Source organism: Eumetopias jubatus, unplaced genomic scaffold (genome assembly GCF_037043125.1).
Source record: "Eumetopias jubatus isolate StellerSeaLion01/CBP00866 unplaced genomic scaffold, mEumJub1_p1.0 scaffold_10, whole genome shotgun sequence".
NCBI classification, from domain to species: Eukaryota; Metazoa; Chordata; class Mammalia; order Carnivora; family Otariidae; genus Eumetopias; species Eumetopias jubatus.
In genome coordinates this window covers 38,619,836-38,647,527 of record NW_028274816.1, presented here as the reverse complement: position 1 = coordinate 38,647,527, position 27,692 = coordinate 38,619,836, and the positions used below count along the sequence as shown (strand labels likewise).

Genomic DNA, 27,692 nt, shown 5'->3' with positions numbered 1-27,692 from the left:
TCATGGTGGGAGCACGGCCACGGTGGGAGCACGGTCATGGTGGGAGCACAGTCATGGGAGCACGGTCAGGGTGGGAGCACAGTCATGGTGGGAGCACGGTCATGGTGGGAGCACGGCCATGGTGGGAGCACGGTCATGGGAGGACAGCCATGGTGGGAGCACGGTCATGGTGGGAGCACGGTCATGGTGGGAGCACGGTCATGGGAGGACAGCCATGGTGGGAGCACGGTCATGGGAGGAGCACGACCAGGGAGCACGGTCATGGGGTAGCCACCAAGGACACAGAGGAAGAAAGTTCCCTCCAGCTGCTGTCTTGTGCTGGGACCTTTCCACCTTCTGCCTGGCACAGTCCAGAAAATGGAATCCAGAGCAGTGACTTCAAACGGCTATGCCTTGGGGACGCGGGGACAAGCCCTTCTGAACGTGAGAATGTGGGGGGCCGGGGGGGGATCTGAGCTCTGAGCCCGCCCTGCCCAGGGTGAGCGGCAGCCTCAGAAGTTTCCAGCATCATCTGTGTGGGGGAGGGTGGGAAGGGAAACCGCTCTCAGGAAGACCATGCCAGCAGTGTTCCCGCCGAGCCACACGCCCTCCGGACACGCTGAGACCAGAGCGCGCACAAACCACTCCAGGCCGCTGGGAGGGCAGAGACCCACCGGCGGGATCACGCTGGGAAGGCGCGGAGTGGGCAGGAGACCGAGATGCTGAGATGCTGCCGGAGCTGCCTCACCTCTCTGGGCACACGGAGCCGATGTTAATGCATACCGGGCTCACAGGTCACAGCCGGGATTCGGGGAGACTATGCAGGGCGAGCACCCCGCACCACTCACGGCTCTGAGGCTTGATATACAGTAACAGATGACAACTTCAGGGCAAAGCCCCACGCCCCACGCCATCAGCGAGCAGGCGTGGGTTTCTGGCTTTGCTCTGATCTGTGCCTGACTGTGACCTCCACCCCATGCTTCAGCTGCTAGGTCTGGAGCTCAGGAGAAGCCCATTTGCCTCTGGGCAGAAGAAGCAGACTGGGGTCACCGGAGGTCCACGAGGGGGTCACGGGGGAGGAGCACAATGGAGCGTCTCCAGCAGCTCGGGGTTGGACTTGAATTCAAGGTCAAATGCACATCTCTTAAATCAGGAGATATGGATGGTCCCCAAGACCAGTGCCAGCAAGGGCAGAGGGTGGGAGCAGAACCCAAGGCCCCCAACAGGACTGCTGTTGGGAGGGGGTGTGGGGAAGAAGAAAGATGCACCCTGGCCTCTGCCTTCTCCAGCCTCTTGTGCCAAGTCAAGCAGGAAGCCGGTGCCCCGGGGGGGACCACCTGGGAGCCGACGGTGAGCACCGCCCACACTGTCCGGAGGGCAAGTGAACCATGAGCGCCCCTTTGACCTCAGACCCGCATTCTCCAGGGCCGCCTACAAGGAAGAGGCTGCTCCTTACGCAGGCTTGTCGCCCTCCGTCTTCCTCCTGTGCTGACGCACGAGACTGGGACAGGGCTCTTCCCATCATGGAGGCAAGCTTGGCCTTCTAGAGATGTGTCATTTCCCTCATCGGGGAACACTGGCCTCAGGTGGCACTGGTGGCCGAGTCGTGAGCATCCACAGTGGCATGGCTGTTGGACTCTGATGGCCTCAGATAAAACCCATCATCTGTCTGACCAGTGTGGGTGCCAGATTCAGGGAAGGCCTGGCTCGATCCCAGGGGCCAGAGCGGGAAGCCTCTCACGGCCCCAGGCCCTGCTGCCCTCACCCTGCTGCTGGCTGCCGCCCACCCCTGCCCACACCAGACCCACGGCTTCCATGCATTCCTGTTTCCACTGCCCTCAGCCATTAAGCACCCAGAGCTCACCCCCATCCATCTCCCCAGGGCCCGTCTGTGCACGGGGCCCAGGGTGGCGGGGGGGTGGGGGGGCAGGGGGGCCGGCCTTACAGGGGTGCACGGTGGCTCTTTCATGGGAATGGCGGGAGACAGTAAATGGGCAGCAAGGCAGAACCTCTTTTCTGACTGCTTCAGTGGGTGACGTCAGGGAGCATCCCCAGCGGAGTGAGGACGGGGAGATGCAGCAGCCTGGCTGAGTGCGAGCAGAAGGAAGGATGAAACCACCAGGCAGAATTAAGTGTCCGCCGGGGAGTGCAGGGCCTCCCAGCAGATGTGCAACCAGCCAGCCAGTGGCTTCTCCCCAGCTCACCAGGGGCAGCTGCAGGTGCAGGCTGGCAAAAGTTCAGGTTTTCCAAGTCTGGGGTTTTGCCAAGGTGAGTGACAGACTAAGTGGCTGCAGGCAGGAGGGCACACAGGCAGCGCTGGGCCGTGGAGTCCAGGCTGGGCAGGCAGTCCTGACGTGGGGGGCACGGGTTCCTCCCCCCCTGCCCCATGCCGGGATTTGAGGGAGTGGCCAGCAGCACAGGGCAGATGGCGCTCTACCCCACCGACGCGGGACAGTGGGTGTGCGGAATCAGATTTAGAAGTTGGTATTTCACAGGCACCTGGGTGGCTCAGTTGGTTAAGCGACTGCCTTCGGCTCAGGTCATGATCCTGGAGTCCGGGGATCGAGTCCCGCATCGGGCTCCCTGCTCAGCAGGGAGTCTGCTTCTCCCTCTGACCCTCCCTCCTCTCATGTGCTCTCTCTCTCTCTCATTCTCTCTCTCAAATAAATAAAATCTTAAAAAAAAAAAAAAGAAGTTGGTATTTCACATACCGTAAGCCTATGCTGATGGCGCCTACGCTGATGGCGGCTTGTTAGCATTTCATTTTTAAGAGCTTGCTGCTGGTCTATGAAGATGCAGTATTTTGTGTGTCGACTTTGATCCCCCAAACATGCTGAGCTCTCTTAACAGTTCCGATAATTCATCTTTGGAAATTATTCGGAATGTTCTAGAACACAGTCACGTCATTGTGATGGGTCTCTCCCCTCCCACTACCCATCACCAGGTGCTCCTGAGTCCCAGTGATGTGCGCAGCACGCCGTCAGCTGACCAGTGTTTGTGGAAGCCCCTGGCCAAGTTGCAGAGGCTCCCTTGTGTTTCTAGAATGCTAACCATCCTTGTCTACTCCTTTTTTAACATTCTGAAGTGGTGACGTTTATCAAGAGCTGTTTCTGCTGAGAAGCTCATATTTTCTCTTAAGTGCTGAGTTACACTGGGCGATATCCTAAGGTTAAACCTGGCTGCGCTCATGAGCTCAACACCCCTCAGGTCCCCACCCCAGCGAGGGGTCCGCGGGGCCCTCCTCCCGTGCGCTGCAAGGCAGCAAAACATGAAATAGCCGCTCAGTTGCCCGTGCTGGATCACGGCCGCCCCAGGCGCGACGGGGCCCCAACTGCACTCCTGCCTCGGCCAGACTGCCAGAGGGGAGGCCCGCCCTCCGTGAGCGCCCTGCACACTGCCTGTGCGTGCTCATTTCAACCCGCTTCCCCGCCGTCCGCCCTCCACGCAGAGCCCCCTGCCGTCCCCCTAATTCCTTGCCTTTTTCTGCACTGATCGGGGGCTCTTCTGAACCCTAACTCCCCCCTCCAACCCCGCGCCTGCCATTTGTTGGACACTATACGCAGTCATGGGTAAGGAACTGCAGCTCGCTAGACCCAAATCCAAACGTAGCAGTCTCCTGCGTTCCTTCTGAATCCTCCTCCGTGATATGCTAATTCTGTTTCTTTTTAAGCCCTACAGACATTATTTTCTTCAATACAGTCAGTTTCTCAGACTACTCCTGTATTTGCACTTTTCCTGCACCTCAGGATCTCCCGTCTAGGATCACTCTCCCTTTGCCAAAAGGACAATCTTCATTTTTTAATTTTTTTTTAAAGATTTTATTTATTTATTTGACACAGAGCGAGCGAGAGAGGGGACACAAGCAGGGGGAGTGGGAGAGGGAGAAGCAGGCTTCCAGCCAAGCAGGGAGCCCGATGCGGGGCTCGATCCCAGGACCCTGGGACCATGACCTGAACCGAAGGCAGACGCTTAACGACAGAGCCACCCAGGCGCCCCAAAAGGACAGTCTTTATAATTCCTTTCAGTGTGGGTCTGCTGGTGGCAAACTTTTGTCTTTTGTTTTATTTAAAAAGCAACCTTTTAGGGGCACCTGGGTGGCTCAGTTGTTAAAAGTGTCTACCTTTGGCTCAGGTCATGGTCCCAGGGTGCTGGGATCGAGTCCTGCATCAGGATCCCGGCTCAGCGGGGAGTCTGCTTCTCCCTCTTTCTCTGCCGCTACTCCCTACTCATGCTCTCTCTAATAAATGAATAAAATCTTTAAAAAAAAAAAAAAGCAACCTTTCAAATTGAAGAGTGACAGAGAAAAGCACGCAGCGACGTGCCCATGATGCCAGGCTCCCCAGGTCACTGCGGTCTCTCCCCCTTGGGGGGCTTCTAACACCAGTGGCTGTCCTCCTTTGTTACCTCCTAGTGGTTTCGTGGGGTTTCCTGCACGTGCCGTCCCAGATTTCAGGACACATGTGGGCGAGGGATCACGACTGCTCCCCTGTGCGTCCCTGGCTGACCCAGAACCACCACGGATCACAGCGCCCTTTGTCCCTGTGTGGAGCCACGCCGTTCAGTGCTCGACGGGGAACGTTGCACGAGCGGGTCTGCCTGTAGGCGCCTCATCCCACCCCGATGCCCTGCGTCCACACCGTCCTCCAAAGTTGTTCAAAGTCTTCAAGACGGTCTCTGCTACTCTTGGCCCTTTGCGCTTTCAAATACATTCCAGACCAAGCTTGTCAACTTCCACAAAAACTCCCTGCTTGGATTTCAGTTGGAATTGCACCGAATCCACCATTTAGGTAAGAACGGATACCTTGAAGCTTCCAATCCACAAACGTGCCAGACACCTCCACTTCTTAGGTTTTCTTCAACAGTACTTTACAGCTGTCTGTCTCAGGCATCTTTTGTTAATTTCTACATAATTTCAGTGTCTGAAAGGCTATAATATATAAGGTAAGGGATAATTACTGATTTTTCCTGGTAATTAGAAATAGAATCAAGTCTTGTACATTGAGCGTGTGGCCAGCAACCTTGCTAACTTTACTCACTACTTTTGATAGCTTGCTTAAGGATTTCTCTGGATTTTCTTCATATATAACCGTATCTCTGCAAATAACGACAGTTTTATTTCTGGATTTTCAAGACTTACATCTTCAAATCTCCTTTTCTGGCCAGGCTCTGTGGTGCAGGGACAACAAACGTGGTGAGCAGCCAGTCTTGTTTCAACCTCACCTCAGGGACAGAGCGGCCAATACCTCCCAGTGAAGCAGGATATTTGCCTTAGAGTTCTCAGCTGATTAAAGGAAGGAAGTTCCTTTCTACCCCTAGTTTGCTAAAAGCTCTCTTCATGAATGGGTGTTGAACTGTACAAATGATTTTTCTGCTTATCAAGATCATATGGTTTGTCTCTTCATTAATGTGGTGAATTACACTGATTGATTTTTTAAATATACAAACCTGCATTCCTGAACCCAACCCAACTTGTTCATAATCTAATGGGACTCAATATTATGAAATCCAGCTTGTTCATCCTTTGTTTAGGACTGTTTGGGATTTTCAAGAGAAACACCGCTTTGTAACCATCTTTCTTTCTCTCCCTCTCTCCTTCCTTTCCTTGCTTTTTCTTTGCAACACCCTTGTCAGGTTCGCACGTCAAGGTTATGCTGCCCCATAAAACAAGACGGGATGTGAGCCTTTTTCATTGTTGTTGTTCTTCTGTGGAAGAGTTTCTAACAGACTGTTGTTCTTTCTTAAACATATCTAAACACTTAACAGTGAAGTCATCTGTGCCTGGAATTTTCCTTGTGACAACAGTTTAGGTTACAGGTCAGACTTCATAAAGATGGGAGCTACTAAGAGTTGCATCAGCAAGATGGGGGCACAGGGCTTTCTGGCACTCGTCCCCTCCTGGAAAAATCAGTTTGAACAACTATCCCCGCGGGAGAACGCCTCTGCAAGAGCTACGGAGTGCAGGTGGGGATTACTGCACCCCAGTGGCACACAGCTAAGAAAAGACAGTTTTGCACCAAGCTAGACATGCTCCCCAGGGGTGGGGGTGGGGGCCAGGCACGCACCTGAATGCCCCAGAGGCTGCAGCGCTGGCCCACAGTGAACCCAGGGTCCAGACCCGACCCTGCAGACCCGGGCACCAGGCCGCCTGCCCGAGGACTCCACAGCAAGCCCACTGGAACACGGCCAGCCAGCTCACCCAGGCTCCCAGACGGGCTGTGAAAGGCTTCCCTGCCAGGGCCCAACTGTGCAGACCGGAATGGGTGCCTACTTCTTCAAAGGTCCAGACACCAACACAAGGCCACAAGGACCAAAGGAAATCACAGAAACATGACACCTCAAAGGAAACCAAGAGAACGACAGGGACCCTAAGGAAGGGGGGTCATGAGGTGTCTGGAGGGAACGCAGAATAACCGCTCCAAAGAAACTCTGCAAACAACAAGAAAACACACACAATAAACAAAATCAGGGAAACAATGCATGGACAGAAGAAAGAAGTTCAGCAAAGAAATAGAAAGCATTTTTCTAAAACCAGAAACCCTGACCTTGAAGAAAACAATGAGATGAATAGAGAGCTTCAGTGAAGATGGGCCGGCAGGAGGGCAGTGGCAGGCCAGGAGACCCGCCCCTGGACTCACCCAGCAAGGGGAGCCCACTGCAAAGGGGAGGGGGACCCAACGGGAGCTCCGGGAGAACTTCCGAGAAGCCACGTGCGTGTGACTGGAGCCCCAGGAGGAGAGAGGCAGAGGGGTGCTGAGAGCTGAGTTCAAGAAATACAAGTTCACAAAGCTCCAACACCCCCCAAATTCCAACCCCAAACTACCTCCTCTGGGACACATTAAAATGAAACTCTCCGAAATCGCAGGGAAAAAAAAGGTTTGAGAAAGCAGCCACAGAATAATGGAACCACCAGGGAACCCACAGGCTCCCAGCAGAGTTCTCTGCAGAAGCAATGGAGGCTGGAGGCCGGTGAGGTGACGCACGCAGAGCGCTGAAAGAAAAAGACTTCCAACCGGAACAGCCAGCAGAAGTGTCCTCCAGCAACGAAGGACAGAAAGCCATCCCGGGACGAGCACAAGCGGAGGGAGGTTGTTAGCACAAGCCTGCCTTCCGAGAGGTGCTGAAGGGAATCCTGCAGGTGGAGATGGGTGGACACTAATTAGTAACACAAGACAGACAAAAATACAGGACTCGCTGATGCAGGTGAGGACACATTCAAATTCCCAACACTCTAACACGTGTGCTGACGTGCTCATCACTGACTCTAGAACAAACATTAAAGGACAGAAGTATTGAAAATAACCATCTGGGGGCGCCCGGCTGGCTCAGGCGGAAGAGCATGTGACTCTTGATCTCAAGGTCATGACTTCAAGCCCCACGCTGGGTGTGAAGCCTACTTACGATAAAAATTCAAACAAAGAAACAAACAAAAAAAAAACTATCTACAATAACTTGCCAATAAATACACAATATAAGAAGGTATAAACTGTGACATCAAAAGCATAAAACGGGGTAAGGGTAAAGAGCAGTTTTTCATGTGATTAAAGTTATCAACTTCAAAAAGATGTTAAGTTAGCGTCACAGTAAAGGCAAACAAAACCCTAGAAAGGAAAAGGCATCAAAGTGCACCACCGCAGAGAACCATAACTCCATAGAGGAACCAGAAACAAGGGAACTACAGAATAGTAAGGAAACAATTAATAAAAGCATCAGTAATTCTCTTACTTTAAATATCAATGGATTAAATTATCCAATCAAAAGGCACAGAGTAGCTGAATGGAAGACTCAAATACCATGCTAAAAAGAGACCCATTTTGCTTTAAGGACACAGAGAGGCTCGAAGGGAGCAGCTAGAAAAGATATTCCAAACAAATGGAAAACAAAACACAGCAGGGGTAGCTACACTTATATTTTAAAAAATAGACTTTAAGTCAAAAACCGTAATGAGACAAAGAAGGTCACCCACCATATAATGATACAGGGGTTAATTCAATACACTGAAGGGACATAGCAACTATAAATGTGTATACAGTGGGTGGTGCTGTTTTTTTGAAAAGATAAACAAAATTGACAAAACTTTAGCCGGACTGAGAAGAAAGGAGAGACTCAAATATAATCGGAAATGAAAGAGGAGACAGTACTACTGATACCACAGAAATGCAAAGGATCCTACGAGATTACTAGGAGCATTAATGTGCCAACCAACTAGACAACCTCGAAGTAAGGGACAAGTTCCTAGAAAATACAACCTCCCACACTAAATCACAAAGAAATAAAATGTGAACAGACCACTAATAAGGACATTAAACAGTCATCTGAACTTCCAGTGCAGAGAAGCCCAAGCCAGATGGCTTCACTGATGAATTCTTCCAAACGTTTGAAGAATTAGTGCCAATCCTTCTCAAGCTCTTCCAAAAAACTTGAGAAAACTCCCAAACTCATTTTACAAGGCCAGTATTACCCTATCAAGGCCAGATGAAGACACCACAGGAAAGGGAAACTGCAAGCTGATATCCCAGACGACTGTAGATGTGAAAATTCTCGACAAAATACCGGCAAACCATACACCATGACCAAGTGTGAGGATACGAGGATGATTCAAATCAATAAGCATGACATACCATGTTAATAAAATGTAGAATAAAAATCATATCATCACCTCAATAGATGCTGAAAAAGCATTTGGCAAAATACAACGTCCTTTCGGGGATAAAAAGTCTCAACAAATGGGTTATAGAAGGGACATACTTCAACTTAATAAAGGCTTTATGTGACAAGCCCATAGCTAATATCACCTCAATGGTGAAAAAGCTTATCCTCTAAGATCAGGAACAAGACAAAGATGCCCACTCTTCTTTTTTTCCAGTTTTACTGAAAAATAACCGATACACATCACCGTATAAGGCATACAGCATGATGGCTTGATTTACACATAATGTGAAAGGATTACCACAGTAGGTTCAGCTAGCATCCACCTTCTCATAGAAATACAAAACAAACAAAACAAAAAGAAAGAAGAAAAAAGGGAGAAAATTTCTCCTTGTGATGAGAACTCCTAGGATTTACTCTCTTACCCGTCCTGTGTATCACATGGGAGCGTTCACTGAGGTCATCGCGTCATACATCACACCCCTAGTACTGATTTGCCTTATACCTGGAAGTTGGTACCTTTTGACAGCCTTCCTCCAGTTTCCCCTCCTCCTAACCTCCACGTCTGCTAACCATAAGTCTGATCTCTTTTTCTGGGAGTTTGGTCTTTTGTTTTAGATTCCACACATAAGTGATACCATACAATATTTGTCTTTCTCTGACTTATTTTACTTAGCCTAATGCCTTCAAGGTCCACCCATGTTGTTGCAAATGGTAGGATTCCCTTTATTCTATGGCAGAATAAGTAATTTCCACTGTGTAGATATATTTTTAGCACATCTTCTCTACCCACCCACCCAACCACGGACACTTACGTATGGTCTCCATGTCTTGACCACTGTAAATAATGCTGCTATTAACATGGGGATGCAGTTATCTTTTTGAGTTAGTGTTTTTGTTCCCTTTGGATATATTCCCAGAAATGGAATTGCTGAGTCAGAGGCTGGTTCTACTTTTCCAACTGCTCTGGCTAGAACTCAGTCATGTGTTGAACAGAGGTGGCAAGGGTGGGCACCCTTCAAGGACACTCAACGGAGAAAAGACAACCTCTCCAATAAACGGTACTGGGATGACTGGGTATTCACGTGCAAAAGAACGAAAATGGATCCATATCGTAAACCACTCCCAAAAATTAACTTGAAACTGACTAAAAACTTAAATACAAGACCTGAAACCATGAAACTCCTAGAAGAAAACATAGGAACTCAACTCCTCGACACGGGTAATGGCTGTCTGGACAGGACACCTACAGCTCCGGCAACAAGATCAAAAATAAACGGTGGGACCACATTCCAACTAAAAACCTTCTGCTCAGCAAAAGAAATCACCAACAAAGTGAAAAGACAATCTACACAAAGGGAAAAAAATACTTGCAAACCATCTATCTGATGAGAGATTAATATCCAAAATACAGAAAAAAACTCCTACAACTCAGTAGCAAAAACATCCAATTAAAAAATGGGCAAGGGACCTGACTAAACATATCTCCAAAGAAGATCTATGAAAGGCCAACAGGAACAAGGAAAGATGCTTGACATCACTAATCATTAGAGAAATCATATCAAAACCACGATGAGGGGCGTCTGGGTGACTCAGTCGGTTAAGCGTCCGACTCTTGGTTTGAGGATGTGGAGAAAAGGGAACCCCTGTGCCCTGCTGGTGGGATTGTAAACTGGTGCGGCCACCGAGGAAAACATTACGGAGGATCCTCAAAAAATGAAAAACAAAACTATCAAATGACCCACCAGTCCCACTTCTGGGAAGGTATCCGAAGGAGACCAATTTTTTCTAAGCACAACTTTCAACGTAGTCCACAAGTTTTGATATGTTGATGTCATATTTAATTGGTAATTAAAGATACCTTTCCATTTTGATATTTTATTTGGCCCATGGGTTATTTTCAAAGTCCGTTAATCTGCAAACATTTGCAAATGTACTCATTTTTTTTTTCATTAATTTTTAACTTAATCCCACTTGGTCGAAGAGCGTGGTCTGCAGGGTCTCAGGCCTTTGATGTCTGTGGGAGACCATCTTTATGATCTGGCACGAGGCCAATTTGATAACGTTCCAAAGAGCCCACGGGAAGACTGCACACTCTGGGGCTGCTGGACGCGGCCTCCCGCATGTCGGTTAGGCCCAGCTCCTTATCACGTCGTTCACATATCCACCACCTTAACGATTTCTACGTACTGCATTTCTTAAACGCTTGTCAAGAATATTAAACGTGACGCCTTGAAATTGTACAGTATCTTGATCCCTTTTCTCCAGGGCAATAAAAAGAGGCTTTAAAACAATTTAGCTCTTTCCTGCTGGTCCCAACTGACCAAGTAATTTTTCCCAGTACCTTACTGTATTTGAGAATTTCAGCACGAGACAGTTTTAGGCACAGCCCTTAGACATACTTGTTTGTTTGGTTTCGTCCATCCTTCTTCCTTTAAAACCTCCTCCTGGATCCACACTCCTGTTCTTGAAGAAAATTCCTTGCAATTTCCTTCACAGGAGGGACCGTCTGCAGGTGACACTCTCATTTTGTCTATAAAATGTTTTTGAAGTGTCGTCCTTTATTTTTAATAACCTTGAGATAGGACTCATATGCCAAAAATTAGTCACCCTTTTAAGAAGTGTTTATTTCAATGACTTTTAGTATATTTACAGAGCTGGGCCAACGTCATCATTTTATTCCAAAATTCGAAAATTTTGGTTGGGCCAAAATTCCATCATTTAATGCTGGCCACCTCACAGGGAAACCCCCGCCCTGTGAGCAGTCACTCCCCACGTCTCCTTGCCTCGCCCCTGCGCCCCCTGATGTGCTTCTGCTCGCTGCCTCTGCGGACTGGCCTGTTCCGAGCACTTCCCAGCAACAGGCCTGTAGAGTACACAGGCTCTCTCACTCAGCATGACGCTTGTGAGGTCCACTGGTGCTGTAGCCTGTGATGGAGCTTCACTCCTTTTTACGGCTGAATAATATTCCATGTATGGCTGGAGAGACCACATTTGGTTTACCCATTCATCTTCGGACAGACACTTGGTTGTTTCCACTTTTGGGCTAATACGAATAATGCCACAATGCCCATTTGTGTACAAGTTTATGTGTGGGCACATGCTTTCAATGTCTGTGGGTGTATACCTTACACGTAGGAGTGGAAATGCTGGGTTCGATCGTAACTGTCCCAAATGTTCCCGAACAACCTTCAGTTTTCCTGAGCATTCAAGCAGGAGGTGGAAACGTCCTTCTCTCAGTGCCTTGTTGGCACAAGCCTGTGCTTCTGACTTCTGAGGCCGCAGAACATTCGGCTGTGCTTCTGCTACGGTCCCTCCCCTGCACGGGGGCTGTCTTTTCTCTCCGGCTGCTTTCAGAATTAGCCTTGCCTTCAATGCGGTGTGGGGGTTCAGGCATGACTTTTTTTCTTTCTACTTGAGATCTGTTTCTGGAATCCCTTAAACGTGATATTCTCTTCTCTCCTTCTGAGATTCCAGCCATTTCCATCTACGGGAGAACAGCCCCTACCCGTGGAGGGCAGGTGGAGGCATGGGACGCAGAGGCGCCACCCCACTCTCAGGAGCTGCTCCCCCAGCCCACCATCCCCCGTCAGCGTGCCCCGGTGTAAACCACCCAGCCCGGCGACCCCCAACGGCGTGGCATGGGAGAGGTGCAACTGTTTGGGATAGCAACTTCGAATCCTTTCCAGGCAAAGCACTGAGCTCACAGTCTAAGTCAGGGAATGCAGTTTTGTGGTGGGAAACCCCCAGACCCCACCAACGTAACGTAACTGCCACAACAGAGCGGACAGGGAGACCAGACACTGCTGGGCGCTCGTCATGCAAACCACCTCCGGGACGCTGGTGTGGAACTACCTTTCTTCTCAAAATTTTACAGGATGCGGCGTACGTCTATGGATGTGACTTCCCCCGAGGACCCCAAGCTGTGACTGTGGCCCTGGGAGAGGCCCGTGTCATTCACGGTCTGCCTGCGGGAGCTCCTGCAACACTGAGCCATGCTCACACTGTCTCAAGGGGTGCCCACGTCTGAGGGCACGCCGTGGTACAGCGCTTGGCGACCCGGGGAGCCATTCCCACGGCCTATTCCATGGGACCGTGAGAAACAGCCACAGCCTTCCTTGGGAAAACACCCCACAACTCCTGTCAACATGGCTGAAAGGGCCCATGGGGTGAGGCCCAAGCAGCCACCAGGAAGGAGGCCGGCCTCGAGGCAAACCACCTCTTCAGAGAAATGACACGAACCTGCTGTGGTCATAAATACATTTTATTTCATTAGAAATGCATAATTAACAGTGTTGTGAGCATTTCCCCCTAGAAAAGTAGGTAAGCAATATTTCCATCAAAATTGTTAGTTGTCTTTTGCAAATACCTATTTTCATTACACGGAACAGAGCACACAGCAAAAGGCTTCTGCTACTCCACTTTTTTTTTTTTTCAATTTTCTTTTTTGTTATAAACACCATAGCAAATTAAAAAAAGCTGTTTGAACAGAGAAAAATATTGTAGTTCTTGATTTTCCGCACGTACTTAATGCAATCTACACTGTGCTTCCCCACTCTTTCTCTGGATGCCGACAGTGGGACTCAAAAGGGTCTTCTGGAGGGGTGGTGGCCGTTACTGGCACATTTCTGTTGAGCGGGACACTCCCCCCGCAGGGGAGGCTTTCAGACGCACTTGAACGGAACACGTGCAGTCACCTCCGTGCAAAGCCGTGGGGCCAGGGCGCGCGTAGAACAGGGCGGTTGGCTGGAGCCGGCGCTGAGCACGGCCATGGCCCCGTCTTAGGTCCTGTCGTGGGTGGGTGGCCTGTCCCGCCTACTGGATCTGGATGGCTCCATGCTCGAGCTGCATTTCAGGCTGCAGGGTGGGCTGTAGGGTCTCAGCCGTCTGCAAGAGGGGAGAGAGGAGGGCTTTCTATAAAAGTACCCACCACGCAAGTCCAGGCCACTGGCGGGTCATTAAACACCAATGGCTTTTGTGGTTGAAAGAAGCATACACAGCAGAGCTGGAAGGGGCCAAGGTTCGCCCCTGCTTTGGCAGAGGACTCTCCCTGGGGCCATGGTCCGTCTTTTCAGAACCTTCTGTTTGGCACGCCCCCACCGACCCTCCCGCACATGCTCTGGGGCTTGCCGAAGCCTGTTCCCAGTCCCACCCCTGCCCCTCACTGGGGAATGCCTTCCGAGTGGTTAAACCGTCCTGTGTACCTAGAATTTCAGTCACCACTTTGCCTTCTTATAAAAGCTGCTCCACTGTCCCCCCAAAATACCATTTTAGGGACAGTAACATTTTTCTTCTTAACAGAAGAAGTTCTAATCAGTGACCTACAGACGTTAAAAGGACTTTAAAGGTATATTTACAGGTTGAAGATAAAGGGGAAAATACAATTTAGAATAAGCCACCGACCATCCACCTCAACGACCAGAGTGAGCCCCCAGATAGAGATCAACAGGGGTTTTTCCCTAGGCTCCCCCAGCTGTCAGCCCAAGACAACGTCACAAAGATGAGACCCTCAGAGGCGGGCACGTGGCCACCCTGGAGACGTGGCCGGAGAGACCAGGCGCGAGCACGTGGAGGCTGAAGAGGCAGAGCGCCAGGGACACAGCAGGCAGGAGCCCCGAGGTGTGCGGCCGGTGCTGCGGCTTCTGCTGTGGTTCGAGGCCGTGCTTCTGGAATTCAGGCAGCACGGGACACCGCACGCAGGGCTCCCTGAGAGAAGGGAGGGCCCTGCGGGTTGCGGACTTAGCACAGGCATCACCCACACCGCCTGCAGAGCCCTGGACGGCAGCCCAGGCAGGAGTCAGGAGGGAGGATGAAGCCAGGACACACCGAGCACAGGAGGCTCTCTGCACATTTCCGGGCGAGGGAAAGCGGATTCAGGCAAGGTCGCGGCTGCAGGCAGAGGGAGCGGGCGGCGGGGTCACAGGCCGGGCAGAGAGGACCTCCGGGACGTGGAGTGCCTTCCCTCGATCACCTGGAAAGGCGGCTTCGGGCTCAGGCACACAGAAAGTGGAACACAGATGAGGGGGGTGCCTACCCGGGGGACTCGGGGAGACCCACACCCTGATGAGGACGCCCCTCCCTTCACCTTCGTCCTCAAAACGCAGCAGCCAGACCTGTGTCTCAGGCAGGAAATGTAGGGAAAGGGCTCCGACCACACGACTCAGAAAGTTCCAGATGTTTGAAGGCACCAAAGACAGCCGGCAGCCCTGGGCAGCCAACTCCGGCATGTGCCTGTGCAGGTGGTCACCAGGCAGTGCCCATCACACGGGGCCAACTCCCTGGCGTCCTGCCCAAGAGAAGCCAGGCTCCTCCTCCAGCCCCACAGGGGCTCCTAGAACATTCTTGTCGGCTAAGCGTGGTCTTCTCCAGGAAGGAGTTTACGTACCTGACCCTGTTCTGACCAGCAGACTCAAAGTAAATCCAGCAAGAGCCCCACAAGAGCAGACGGCCTTCATGCTGATAAACAGTCAGGAACCCCTTCCTTCTGCAGACACGGCCCCGTCTACAGAAGGCACCAGCGGCGCCACTGGAGAGCGAGCGCCTGAGGATGAGACAGGGGGAGCAGGCCCCAGGGCCACGCATGGGGGGCCACACACGGCAGGCCACGTCCGGGCCCACCCTGCTGCTGTATCACCTGCTGACGGACCGAGTCCAGGCCAAGTGAGGTCTCCTACAGGGAAAACACCCCCGCGGGTGCACATCTCATTCTCTGGCCTGTTCCTACACATACTCATTAAGTGGGTCCCAAGAACTTGCCAGGCAGGAATTGAGACAAAGAATGCAGACCGGAAGCCAAGGAGGCCAAGAGCTAAATGGACACGGCCTTCCTCAATTCTGCAATCTGTGGAATGACCACAAACTCATGGTCCAGGAAGACGGCCTGCCACACGGCACCCCAGGTCTGAAGCATGCACCATGGGACCCTTCCATGCCTGCTGGGCAGCAGGGAAGAAAACTGCCTGAGTGCAATGACCCCACCTAGGACCATGCAGGGCATCAGACACAAGCGACCCAGCGTGGGTAGAGGGGGGCCTGCAGGGGCTCTGACTTCCAGGACAGGCTCATGCTCAAACCAGAGAGAAGTCCACCTCGTCCCCACAACACCGCTGGCTCCTGGTCACACTCAACCCTTCTTGGTTCATCTCCAGGGTGGAGTGGGCCTCTGTGGTCACTACCGCACAAAAGCCACACAGGAGGCGGACCCACAAGGGCCCAGGCTGCCGTAGCCACTCACGTGGAAGGGGCTGGAGGAGTCTGAGGGGGACAGAGAGGTGGCGCCTTCTCCAGGAAACACGCTCGCTCAAGGGGCCTCGCTATGAATTAGGAGATTAAGCATTTAAGTCCTCACAGGTCCGCTGAGCTCAGCCAGCTGGCCACCTGGTCACAGCCCCCTGGGGCACCCTCTCTGGCTACACCGAGCTCCACTCCTCAGCAGCCACCTCACAAGCAAGCAAAGGAGAATGCCCTTTCCTCCTGAGGCTAGGAGCACACACAACACCGAGCACGGTCCTAAACAGAGACAGAGGGGAGCGTGGGAACCTGGGGCTTCAGTTCTGAGCATCAGAAGCCAGTGGCGTGGAGATACATATGGTTCCTCGGCACCAGATGCAGAGGGGAGAGGGGTGGGCCCAGGGGACTGCAGAGTGTGCAAGGACACAGGCAGGAGCTGACCAGCCGTGGTCGGAGCAGCCGAGAGCCCCTGCGTCAGTGAGCCTCTCGGCCCGGTCTCAGCACAAAGGCCAGTGACTCCAAGCACCACCCACAAGCTTCGAGAACACAGGGAAAGGGCGCATCTGCCGCTCCCGCCACCCGCAGCCTGCGCTTTGCGCCAGGGATGGACCCGCATGCTCTCGGGACCCATCCTACGTTCCTGCCAGAAAAGCAGGCCCCGCTGTTCTCCGATCAGCCGACTACACCGAAAGCATGCTGTCCCCTAAACGGGGCTTCCGGCTGGCCCTTCACACTAGCTGGGAGGCCCGGGGGACCCTGAGGGGAGGCCATGCTTGGCCAAGCGCACTTGCCGAGGGGCAGCTCCACAAACGTGTCAGACACTCGAAGCAGCAGTCCCCTCAGCTGACGTGCCAGGAGGCATGCAGAGAGGGCACGCCGCGCTTTCCTGCTCCTGGGAAGGCATGGAGGACGGGCAGCGGAGACGAGCCCCTCAGTCCAGCAAAACCAGACAACAAGGACAGCAGGGGCGGGGGCGGCCGGGGCTCCGCCACCAGACTGCCCCCTGAGGAAGCACACACCGAGCAAAGGGAACACCGGGCCCTAGCCACGAGCCATCCCCAGCAAGGCCCCCGGGCGGCCACACGGGAGGCTGCAAACCAGGCCAGACGGGGCCCTCAGCACCCAGGGAAGCGCCACAGCTGCCCAGGGCTATCCTGCATCTCCACCACAGAGGCGAGAACCCACAACCTGCCCCTGGGGAAAGGGTCAAGGCCAAGGGCCGGGGCTACATTGTCTGCAGGCGTGCTGAACCCCGGGCTGGGCCCTGCCGCTCTCAGAGGGGCAGTGAGGTCTCAGGTAAACAGGAACCCTCTCGTTCTGCAGCCCCCAGGAGCTGGCTCTGTGGGGTAGGCAGACACAATTAATTCTTGCCTCTGAATTTATAAAGAAGACAAGACACCGTATTATCTCAAGAATTGGCTTAACACTGGCATCTGGGCCGGGACCTAACTTCCAGCCTCACATCGTCAGGCATTACAAAAATCAGTGCCTCCATCCACATCATGTGCCCTTCAACGACAGTTTACCCTCCTCGTGGGAGAAGAGCAGAAGCAGAATCACCCCAGCTGCGTGCACACCTACAGAAGCCCCAGGACCTGTCCACAGACGGGGGCGTCCACTTCCAGAAGGGGGGACCCACCTGAGCCGCAGTGGTGTGGTCAGTCACCGGAGCCAGCTGGACGTACTGGACCTGGATGTCGCTGCCCTGGAGAGGCGAGCCATCCACGCCCCCAGCAGTGGGGTCAGAAGAGGCCACGGCTATCAGCTGGGCGCCCTGCAGCACCTGGAGAGACAAAGCAGACCCCGGTCAGCACGGACAGCCTCGCTGGGCCAGGGGTAAGTGCTGTTCTACTGTGGCTGCACGGACCCAGAGAGGTGGCCGAGGCCCACCCTCGACATCGTGGGGTCTGCCGTGCGAATGTGTACAGCATGACCGAGCTGTTCTGCTGCATCCCCAAGTGCCCTCCCTCAAACAGCCACACACGGGACAGAACGGTGGGTTTTCAAGCCGCATAAGAAAAAGACCAACCAGCTCCAGTTTTCAAAGAGTAAAGCTCAGGGGCGCAGCCGAGGGGTGTCTGAGAAGGATGGCGAGGAAACAGTGGGGTGTGGGACAGAGAGACCAAAGCACCGAAGACCTTCTGGAAGTCTCTGCTGTTTGAGGTTCATGGGAGGGCAGCCCGGAGGGAAGAGGAGATGGCATCACATCCCCAACCCACGTGCCAGACACCTTCGCCAGCTCTTCCGGACAGCCCCCCGAGTGCTTGAGAGCCAGGGAGACAGAGCCCTCTGATAGTGGACAAATGCAGTTACGAAGAAAACCCAAGGATGGGGCAGGTCTGGAGGCCGGGGCAGCTGGGAGATGACCCTCCCCTAGAGCCTCTGGGAGGAGCGGCCCGGTGACGACGCTGGACATGGACCTCCAGACCGTGAGTGCATGAGGATGTGGACACCCGGCGCTGCAGCCACAGGCACGCACGCAGCACGCTGGCCTTTCCTCAGCTGTCTCCTTCCAAGGAGCCGGCTTCTCGCTCCCCAAGGGCTGACCCGACAACAGCAGCTCCTTGTCCATCATCAGCCATTTGTACCAGTGAGTGCTCCCAAGAGAGGTTTGGAAAAACTGGCGAAAACCCGTCTCCTGTATTACTCCCCGGACCTCCTCTGCACCAGACCTCTCCCGGCCATAAGGTAAGACCCAGTGCAGCCACAGGAAGGCAGCCAGCCCCCACGTGGCCTGCGGGACGGCAGCCTCGGGCAGGGGCCGGCCCCACTCCCCCAGGGGCAGAGCCTCTCTAACTGGCGGGATCAAGCGCGGGGCGCTCCCACTGGGCGCGGGTTTGCGGTGTGGGGGAGAGTGTGCTCCACGCAGCAACTCGGCCCCACGACAGCGAGGAAAGATCTCGATGGGGAAAAGACGGAAGGGAAGGGATGCTCAAAACAGCACATGAGTTTGCCTTTCGGTGGGTGAAGGGAAGGAGAGGCTGGAACAGTCCACTGGTGCCGTGGATGCCCTCACTGAGCACGCTTTTGCTCGATACTGGCTCAAATGTAAAAACCGTGCAGTGTTTGGAACCACGGGAGCGAAAATGTTAGGTAATGTAGTCACGGTTCTGTCACCACGGCGTGCTGTACAAGATCCCTTAATGCGCTGATGTAAGGTCAAATCATCAACTATCCTTAATGAAAGCCACGCCATCCCGGAACTGTTTTCTGAGAAGGCTCTGCCTTCCTCTGGTTTTGGCGGTGAGCCACGACCGCCCGTGACACGGGGCATGTTACGGTTTCCTGAGGGTACGCTGCTTCCTGTCAGCACCACCGTAAGCTGACTCCACACACGGCCTGCACAGCTGCTTCCATCTTACGAACGAGAACGTCAGAAAGCTCGGAATCTGAATGTGCCACGTTATGACGAGGACAGGCACTTCACCAGCCTGGCTGGCAAATGAAAATAAAAACGGGAAAATGTTTTCACCTGAGATTTCAACCCAAACACCACACTTCCTCAATGTGTCCACACTGGTTTGCTTTTGGCAACTGATTCGGGAACAAGTCAAAAAGTCAACGTGCACGAGGGGCTGGCGGGAGAGGCCTTCCAGCCCCTCAGCGCCCTCGCCCTTCTTCACATCCCAGACCCTGCAGAGAAAACCCTCCCCCAGGGGCCTCCACGCGAAGAGCTGGGAGCGTGACCAGACAGGGGCGCCGTTCTTCAGGTGGGGAAAGCAAGAGTCCCCCAGGGAGACGAGCTTCTCGATGGGAATGGCTTCACCTACAGTGGGCAGAAAGTTCGTTCAGACTAGAGCCGAGCTAAGGGCAGCAGCAGCATCAGGAGTCGGGCTGGCTGTGCAGAAAGCTCAGCAGCGGAGACACAGGTCTCTGAGCACGTTCCAGGCCCGCCTCACCCACTGTGACCTCCTGCAACCCTAGGAAGGCGTCACCACCGACACCGGGACCTGAGCCACCGCCCCGTCCTTGTCTGGCTTGCAGGCTTCACCCCACGGCTGTACTCCATCCCCCGAGGGGCACTTCCCCCCATCACAGGCCGACCCCGAATACCCGGGCTCCAGCACCGGCACACAAAGCAATTCGGGATGCTTTTCAGGTCGTCCTCAAAATTTGGGAAAGCTCTCTGAAGGTGAGATTAACACTTTGTTAAATTACAGCTGTGGAGGAAGAAAACGCAGGCAGAAGAAATCAAACGGACCGCTCTGCAGATAGGGAGTTTCTTCACGAGGGAGGGGACGTGGGTGGGGACGCCATCTCTCACCTGGATCCGCGAAACAACAGCAACCACCCGGCTGAGGAGGACCCTGGGTCGTGTGGCCCAACGGTCTCTGTGCTGGACCCACACAGTGGAGTCCGGGCTCATCCCGCGGACGGGATAACCAATGAAGGAGGAGTTCTGGAAGGTGAGACGGGTTTGAAAGCTCCTCAAAGCTCTAAGCAGCCTCTTGAAATATGCAGGAGGCTGAGACACAATGTGTAGATTTGGACTTAATTTTAAACTGGTGAAGTTAAAATAAAACCTATTTATATCAAATCTGAAATGCAGAGCAGCAAAAATGAGGTCACAAGCCACTGTCACATGGATCAGCGTGGCACCCCAGAAGAGCCCACAGAAAGAACACGATCCATCCTCGCTCTGTTGGGAGGACGAGAGGCCAGCACACCCGCCTCTCCCCTGCTCTAGAACCAGCAGGAAGTCTCGATGATGAGTTTCCAGCTCCCTCCCACTCATTTGATGTGTGCAGCCTCTTCCCAACAGGCTCTGGAATATAGAAAAAATCTAACAGGAATGCAGCGGGCTCCCAGGCCATCAGCCAGCAGCATCCCCTCCCGAAGCCACCAGCCTGTGGTTGACCGGGGCATACGCCCCCTCCCCCCGCCCAGACCCAGAGGCCGCACGAGAGGCACCCGCAGCACCGAGCAGGCACCTGTGGCGTTCCCACCTTCACTCACAGGGTTTCCCTACAACGACTGTCAGACAAGAAAAAAGAGTAGAGGGTGTGCATTTGGAGCAGCCTATTGAGGGCATCCTGGATCTAAAAGCACTGTTTTCTTGAGTGCACAAATCTGGTTTTCCTCGATATACTGCCAATTTTGAAACTATTTAATACCCAACTGAAATAATGCAAAACTGGTACAAAACCTAAAATAAAAGCAAGAAGTCCAAGGACTTTTCAGTTAAGGTTTAGATATAAAACTCTGAATCCTACCAAGAATCTGCACAGATGAAAACAAAACAGCCAACCCAAACCCTCCTCTAATTTTAAGATCCTGTGTGGCCAGGAAGAGAGACGAGACCATGACCTCCAGAAGGTCACTTGCTTGTTTGTGTCATCTGTCCCCCTGTGCATCCAGCTTGTGAAGGGAACGCACTCAATGAGGTCAATCTTCTCAAATCTAGATGTGAATTCAAGGAGGAGCTTCTTCATGACAGAAAAATGAGGACTTGAGAGAGAGAAGCCCGTCCCAGGGATGCCCCAAATCACCCCTGGCCAGGAGGCCCACCAGCCCCAAATCTTCCTCCTACATTTTCACAGCAAGTGCCGAGCACAAATTATCATTCTGAAGCCTCTAAACCCTCTGACAGCAACACTCATGTGTTTCCTAGTTTCCATTTCGAGTGCTTTCATAAACCAAGTTGCCTGAGTACACGGTCAGAAATGAGCACAAAAAGAAATCACGGGTAGACGCAGATGCCGCTCCTCTGGGGCCGTTCATCAGACCCACAGGGAAAATGCTCCTCGAGCCGCCGTCCAGACCCTGCTCCCGTCAAGATGCTATGTGGCGAGCAGCAATAAAAGTGGTTTCTGCTGTCTGCTCTGAAGCTCGTTCCAGCATTGAGCACAAACCTCACACACAAAGCCTAAGAAATACAATAAAGCAGGAACGGAAGTCTGGAGATACTTGGTATTCATCCCCCATCACTCCAGATAAGGCAGCATTCCTGGGTACAAATCTTAACCGTGTGTTTTAAAACCTTCCAGTAGATTGGGGCGGGGTTAATAAATCAGCCAAAGTCAAATCCGAAGACCTCCAGTTTTTGCCATGGGTTCCAGGCCTCTGGCTTCTAGAAGCGGCGCACGGGGTGGGCAGGGAGCAGGTGAGACAGAACAGGAGGAAAATGAAAGGTCTGTATCGATTACGCGTGAGTGGGTCACACCCACTTGGGGCAGGGAGGGGTGGCCCAGGGGCACCCAGCCTGCCAACCTGCACACTTCGGGTGGGTCCAAAGGGCCACTTCAGCTCCCTGTCCTGTGACCGTGCTGCCACAGCTCTGGTCACTGCTTTAACTTAGAAAACTCCCTGCACGGAACAAGAAAACTTCCCGTGGTGTTTGCCCTGTGTGGGCTAAAGAAAGAACTTCTGAAAGGGGCGAGGCCCTCTTCCTCGAGATCACTTAAGCAGGAAGCATTCACAAGGGCCTGTGCTTTACGAAGCTACAGATGTCGGCTCCCGCATGCTCCCGGCCCGGGGCGGGCGGGGGGCGGCGGGGGGGGGGGGGGGGGAGCCGGAGGCTATACCGAGAGGGTGCGGGCTTCAGGCTCTCCCCTACGGGCAGCTGCGCACCTGGTAGGAACGATAAGCAGCCCTCAGGCCTCAGGGGAAAGGCCGAGAGAGGTACCTCTCGCCGCCGCCGGGCGCACCCCAAGGGCAACACCTGAGTCTGCACGTAAACGTGAACTGTTCATCAGGTTGTAAACACGCACGGGCCCGCTGTTCACGCAGCCAGATATTCGCGGTGAGCTGCTGGCCAACGGTGTCTGCGCGTTCTGCACACGGGGGGCTATGGCCTCGATCAGCACAGCGTTTTTCTTCTACTCTGAGAAGAAAGGTTCAGAAATGCAGTTTTCTGCTGAGCAAGATTAACCACATGCTGGAGAAGACCTCGTGAGTGACAGCGTCTCCCCTCTTGGCCAGGACGGTCTTCTGTCTCCAGACATCCGTGCCGGAGGCGACCCCAGCCCCACGGCCCAGGCTCAGCGCACACCTGACTGCAGGCATCAGGAGGCCCTCCCCACGTGGCCCTTCATATCCCGCACAAAGGACAGCGGTGAGCTCACGGGAAGAGCGGTGCCGCGATGGGGGGTGGGCGCAGGCGCCTGCCCGAGGCCCCACACGTCACCTCACGGCTGCTTGCTCCGTCGTACGGAGCTATGCGCCCGTGTCCCCCTAAATGTCCACGTGCCAACCTCCAGTACCTATAAATGTGGAACTAGGATCTGGGAGGGTGGGACTGTTACGCAGAGGTCACACGGGAGTAGGGTGGGCCCTAATCCAATGGCAACCGTCGTCCTAAGAAGACAGACATTTGGATAAGACATGGGAAAGGGAGGGTGATACGCGACCACAGAGGAGAGGGTGGAGGGACGCCCCCACAGCCCAGGGATGCCTGGAGCTCCCCAGGAGCCGGGGAGGCAGGCAGATGCCCCCCAGAGCCTCCAGAAGGAACGCAGTCCCGAGAACCCGGATTTTGGACTTCTGGCCTCCCGATTGTGAGACAGCACATTTCTGTTGAAGCCATGCAGTGGGGGGTCACCGATTTCGGGTGGTCTGCCATAACCCCATGCCCAGGCCACCTGGTCAACTCTCTCGTTGACAGAGCTCAGGCCCTTTGCTCCCAGAGAACATCCTGCTGGGTCCTCCCTTCTCCCTCACCCCTGTCGGCTGCTCACAGGCAGGTCCTCCAGGCGTGCTGGGAGGGCGGCTTTCTCCCCTGCCCGTTCCTCCACCGCAGGACCGTGCGCCCCCGGACACTCTGACAGGTGTGGGGCTGGGTCCCATCAGGTCCAGGCAGGCCCCGAGCACAGCCCGCACAAAGGAGAGGCCGCCGGTGAGGCACACGGGGAAGAACATGGCAGGCCCAGACCGCTGAGAGCAGCGGGACCCTGGCAGGAGCTGCTCCCACTGCTTAAAGACCATCCTGAGAAAGCTGCCGAAATGGAGACAAAACAGTGACGGTCCCCTCAAAGCCCAAATTCCAATTTTCTGTGAAGAACTGGCGTCTTCTGGAACATGTGCAGGAGAAGGGGCGCGTCCTCCCCCGAGTGAGCAGGGGTAAACGCTGACTGGGCCCTACTCCCCCCGGGGCTGAGCCCTCCTGGGAGCCCGCCCACCTGAGCTAGCACCTCTGAAAATCCCACGCTGAGGGCTAAGAAACAGTAGGGTTACTGTCTGCTCCCAAGGTGTGGGGTGCAAGTAGCCACAAACACTTTCAGGCAAGAACCCCCTTCTGCACCCAGAGCAGAGATCAGTCACAACACCCCAAATCCTTTCCAGGGACAGACTGGGTGCTAGGGGAGGACTGTCTGTGTCCCCCCAAACCCCTTTGTTGAAGCCCTAACTTCCAGGGTAGTAGTGTTTGGAGGTGAGGTCGGTGGGGGGACACGGGGCCTCTGCCCGGGTGAGCACATCCCCAGCAAGGGGGTCCTCATCAGAACCCGGCCCGCCGACTCACGACATCAGGCCGACAGCCTCCAGGACTGCGAGAGACCAGGGAGTTTAGGCCGCCCGCACACACACAGGCGCACAGTGGACCAACATCCCTTTCTGCGCCCTCCCTCCCGCAAGAGCAGCCATCCTGTGTGCGGTGAAGGCACAGGCACAGGCACACAGACCGGCTCGGCCAAGGGGGACACTGCTTGTCTCGACGGCACGGGGCGACCAAGGCGAGACTGATGGACTCCGGGCATCAGACACGGGGCAAACATATCGCTTCGGGTGTAGAGAATGTCTGCCAACTTTCTCCAAGTCAAACACCACTCGCAGAGCGACACTTCCCCGGCCAGGGGTGGGCTGCCTCTGGGCAGCAGCTGGGGGCTGCTGCAGAAGAGTCCACCGGTGACCGGACGCTGCCCCAATACTGCACACGGCCTGTTCGTGCTACCACCGGGCCCTGACAGCAGGAAGCCACCGGCACAAACAACCAAGTGGCGGGAGGGCAAATTTCCTCCTGAAGGTGAATCCACGCAGCTGAGCTAGGCCAGGGCGTGGGGGCGGATCCTCAGAAGGAAGATGTGGAGCTCAGGCTCCCTCCCCCTGCACCCCTGCCCTGGCCCAACCCGCAGGGAGCCGGAGAGAGCAGCCCATGGCCAGGCACGTCTTTGTCGTGCCCAGCCACGGCGCATCCTCGCCAGAGTGCTGCCAGCAGCCACAAGGATCAGGACCACGTATGTGGTATTTCGGTCGCCCCAAGAGCCCCGCGGTCATCGTTCTGCCGACACGGGAGCAGGACCCTCAGAGCGGGGAGCTTGCAGGGAGCAGCAGAACTGGCTGGGGTCCTGGGGCCTCAGCCCAAGGCTGCAGCGCTGGGCACTTGGCAGAGACGTCATCTTGTTTGTTATCATTAGCTCCACGCTGCCAGGGAGGGAAGGGAGCTTCGGAGGCTAACTTCTGAGCAGGGACCGCAGGCCAGTAAAAATACAAGCAGACAGCAGCAGCTCTGAGCACGGCTGTGCCAACTCCGGCCCGGCTACCTCCCAGCATGGGGCAGAGCCGCTCACATGCGAGTGAGGGGTCGGGGACAGCGAGGAGGATGACCAAGCCGGAGGGAGCCTGTGTAGGCGACACCCTTGCCACCTGGGACTTCACGGTGAGGAGAGAGCCTCAGGCCTTCGGTGTCTCTTGGGCCGATCGTCTCCTGGCAGAACTCCCACTGATCACCAACAGCTTCCCCGTCGGGTGTCAACGAAGCGCCATCCCGGACAGAAAAGAATCCTCTCAAAAAGACTCGCCCGCTGGTGACACCACGAAGGCCTAGTTCTAAGGAGGCAAGGCTCCCCGTCCTCCTTCCGCAAACCTCCCGCTACCCAAGCCCCTTGCAGAACCTCATGGAGACACTGGCATGCGACAGGCCCACCAATGGCCAGCTGCTGGCCACCTGCGTCTGGGCGTGTGGCCTAAAAGGTGCACGTGTCCCTCTGCTGGCGCCACTCCTGGGAGAGCATGCAGGCGCTGACAGGCGGGGCGCCTATCGCTGGACTGCTGGCCACGTCGTCACTCTCCTAAAGGCTTCCGTCATAAAATCACGTGTGTGCAGGCACCCTCACCACGCTCCAGCTACAAGGCCAAACTCGGAGCTCGGGCCAACTGGCAGTGCCGGGCACAGGACTGTCCCTAACTCCAAGCGCACAGCGTCGAATGCTATGCAGACATCTGATGACACAAACCTCAAGAGAGAAGTGCTGCGGAAGGCGAATGCATTAGCTCAGAGGAGATGAAGAAGCAGAACATTAAAAATCAGTCTGGGTCACCTTACAAGCTTTTTGTTTGTTTTACTTTTGGAGTCAACATGAAACAATGGCCCGAATTTTTAAAAATAAGTGACTGTACTTGTTCACACGTGGAGATAATCTCTAGATTATTTTTCTACCGGTCACGTGTGTTGTGCACAAAGCAGCGATCAGTCCAGTGTGCTCACCCCCCCCGGCCTCCCTCCGGCATGTGCAGGCACGCCGGGCGGTCTCAGATACTCTACGCTCCTTCGAGCCCAAACCCCGGGGCGTTCCCATGTTCTTCATCTGTGCACCACAAAGCCTTCGAGGCAAGATAAAGAAGGCAGCGTATTTCACCCAATATTTCCAAGTGTTCCCCTTATCATCCGTGTGAGAGGAAGCAAGGAACCTTTCTGGCTGCTCAGAACAGGGTGGAAGCCATCCAGATTCTGTGATCTGTTACTGGGTCAGAGACTGACCTCTGCTCTTGCACTGTGTCTTCATGTTGGCATTCACATGGTTCTGCTGTGGACTGTCGCAAATTTCTAGACTTCAACCCTTACGGGGTCCAGAACGGAGCTTCATTCCCAGAGGTGTGCACACAGACACAGCACTGTGGGGTCCTGTCTGTCGTGCCCTCTGTTGGTGGGAAAACTGTACCATCACAGGCTCCTGATGTGGGAGAGGGACCTTCATTCTCACTGTCCTTCAGGTTCCCAAGATCAGCAGGCGAGTTAAACCACGCAGGATGCTCTAAGTCACTCACCACACCATTAAACAGCAGCTTACTTTGTTAACCAGGCTTCCCAGTTAGCATGGACCTAGGATTGCTAAAGATTCCTCATGAAAACACAAATGAACTGAATACTCGGTGGTGCGCCCCTGAAGCAGGTAAAAAAGTGGAAGTCGCACTGTGCTTGAGAACTTGTTCTTCTGCAGTAGTTCTGTCCTGTGAGGGCTCAAGGGCTCCATGGACTTCACTTGGGCTCCTGCATCTTATCCATCGGGATTTGGCACACGGCGCGCCTCTCACCACCACACTGGCCAGCAGGTGGGTCCTCGATGGCCCTGCTTTCTCCCTGCTCAGCGTCCTGAGGGATGACCACGTGTTTCCAAGGCCTCCAGGCCCTGAAGACCCACAGCAGCCCGACGGCAGCCCTCTCGGCCCCGAGCCCCTGGCTACTCTCCCCTTCGCAGGGTAAGCCCAGAGTCCACGGGGAGGGCAGGGGAACAGGCTGAGGTTTTAGGCAAGGGGGGCCCGTCAGAGAAGTGCTGGGTGTGATCAGAATAGGGATGAAATGTCCTAAAAGGTGTCCCTCTTTCGTGCCCCATCCCCTTTGACAAGGAAGTAGTGAAACCTCCGTGCAATGACAAGCTAGAAATTCCGAAATCCCGTCCCTGGGGCAGCAGTGATGACTTGGTTTCCTCTCAGCAGACATCACCTACTGGGATGGCTCCTGGAAGAGAATTCTCAGGTGTCAAGAACCCTTTACACGCCCCTTAGCCGCTCTGCCTCATCAGCCAAACCGCCCGACACACTGGCACGGGCCGAGGGCTCTGGCTGCCCACCCGGTCACGTGGATGTTTGCACCACGACACAGCAGGCCTACTTGCCAGAGATGC

General features: G+C 54.3%; 1 protein-coding gene across 7 annotated transcripts in view; it reads right to left on the bottom strand.

Annotated features, from left to right (window-relative positions):
• BANP (BTG3 associated nuclear protein) overlaps positions 1 to 27,692 on the bottom strand; it is a 129,855-nt gene that overhangs the window by 7,976 nt on the left and 94,187 nt on the right. For 6 of the 7 annotated variants that reach the window (XM_088027528.1, XM_028092141.2, XM_028092160.2 and 3 more), the window contains 2 exons: positions 17,495 to 17,638; positions 12,874 to 13,512 (listed from right to left, as the gene is read on the bottom strand). In XM_088027528.1, the coding sequence (XP_087883654.1) occupies positions 13,441 to 13,512; positions 17,495 to 17,638 (216 nt within the window). In that variant the 3' untranslated portion in view covers positions 12,874 to 13,440. Of the gene's footprint in view, positions 1 to 12,873; positions 13,513 to 17,494; positions 17,639 to 27,692 lie in introns of those variants that run through there. The other variant, XM_028092169.2, reaches the window with a different exon arrangement.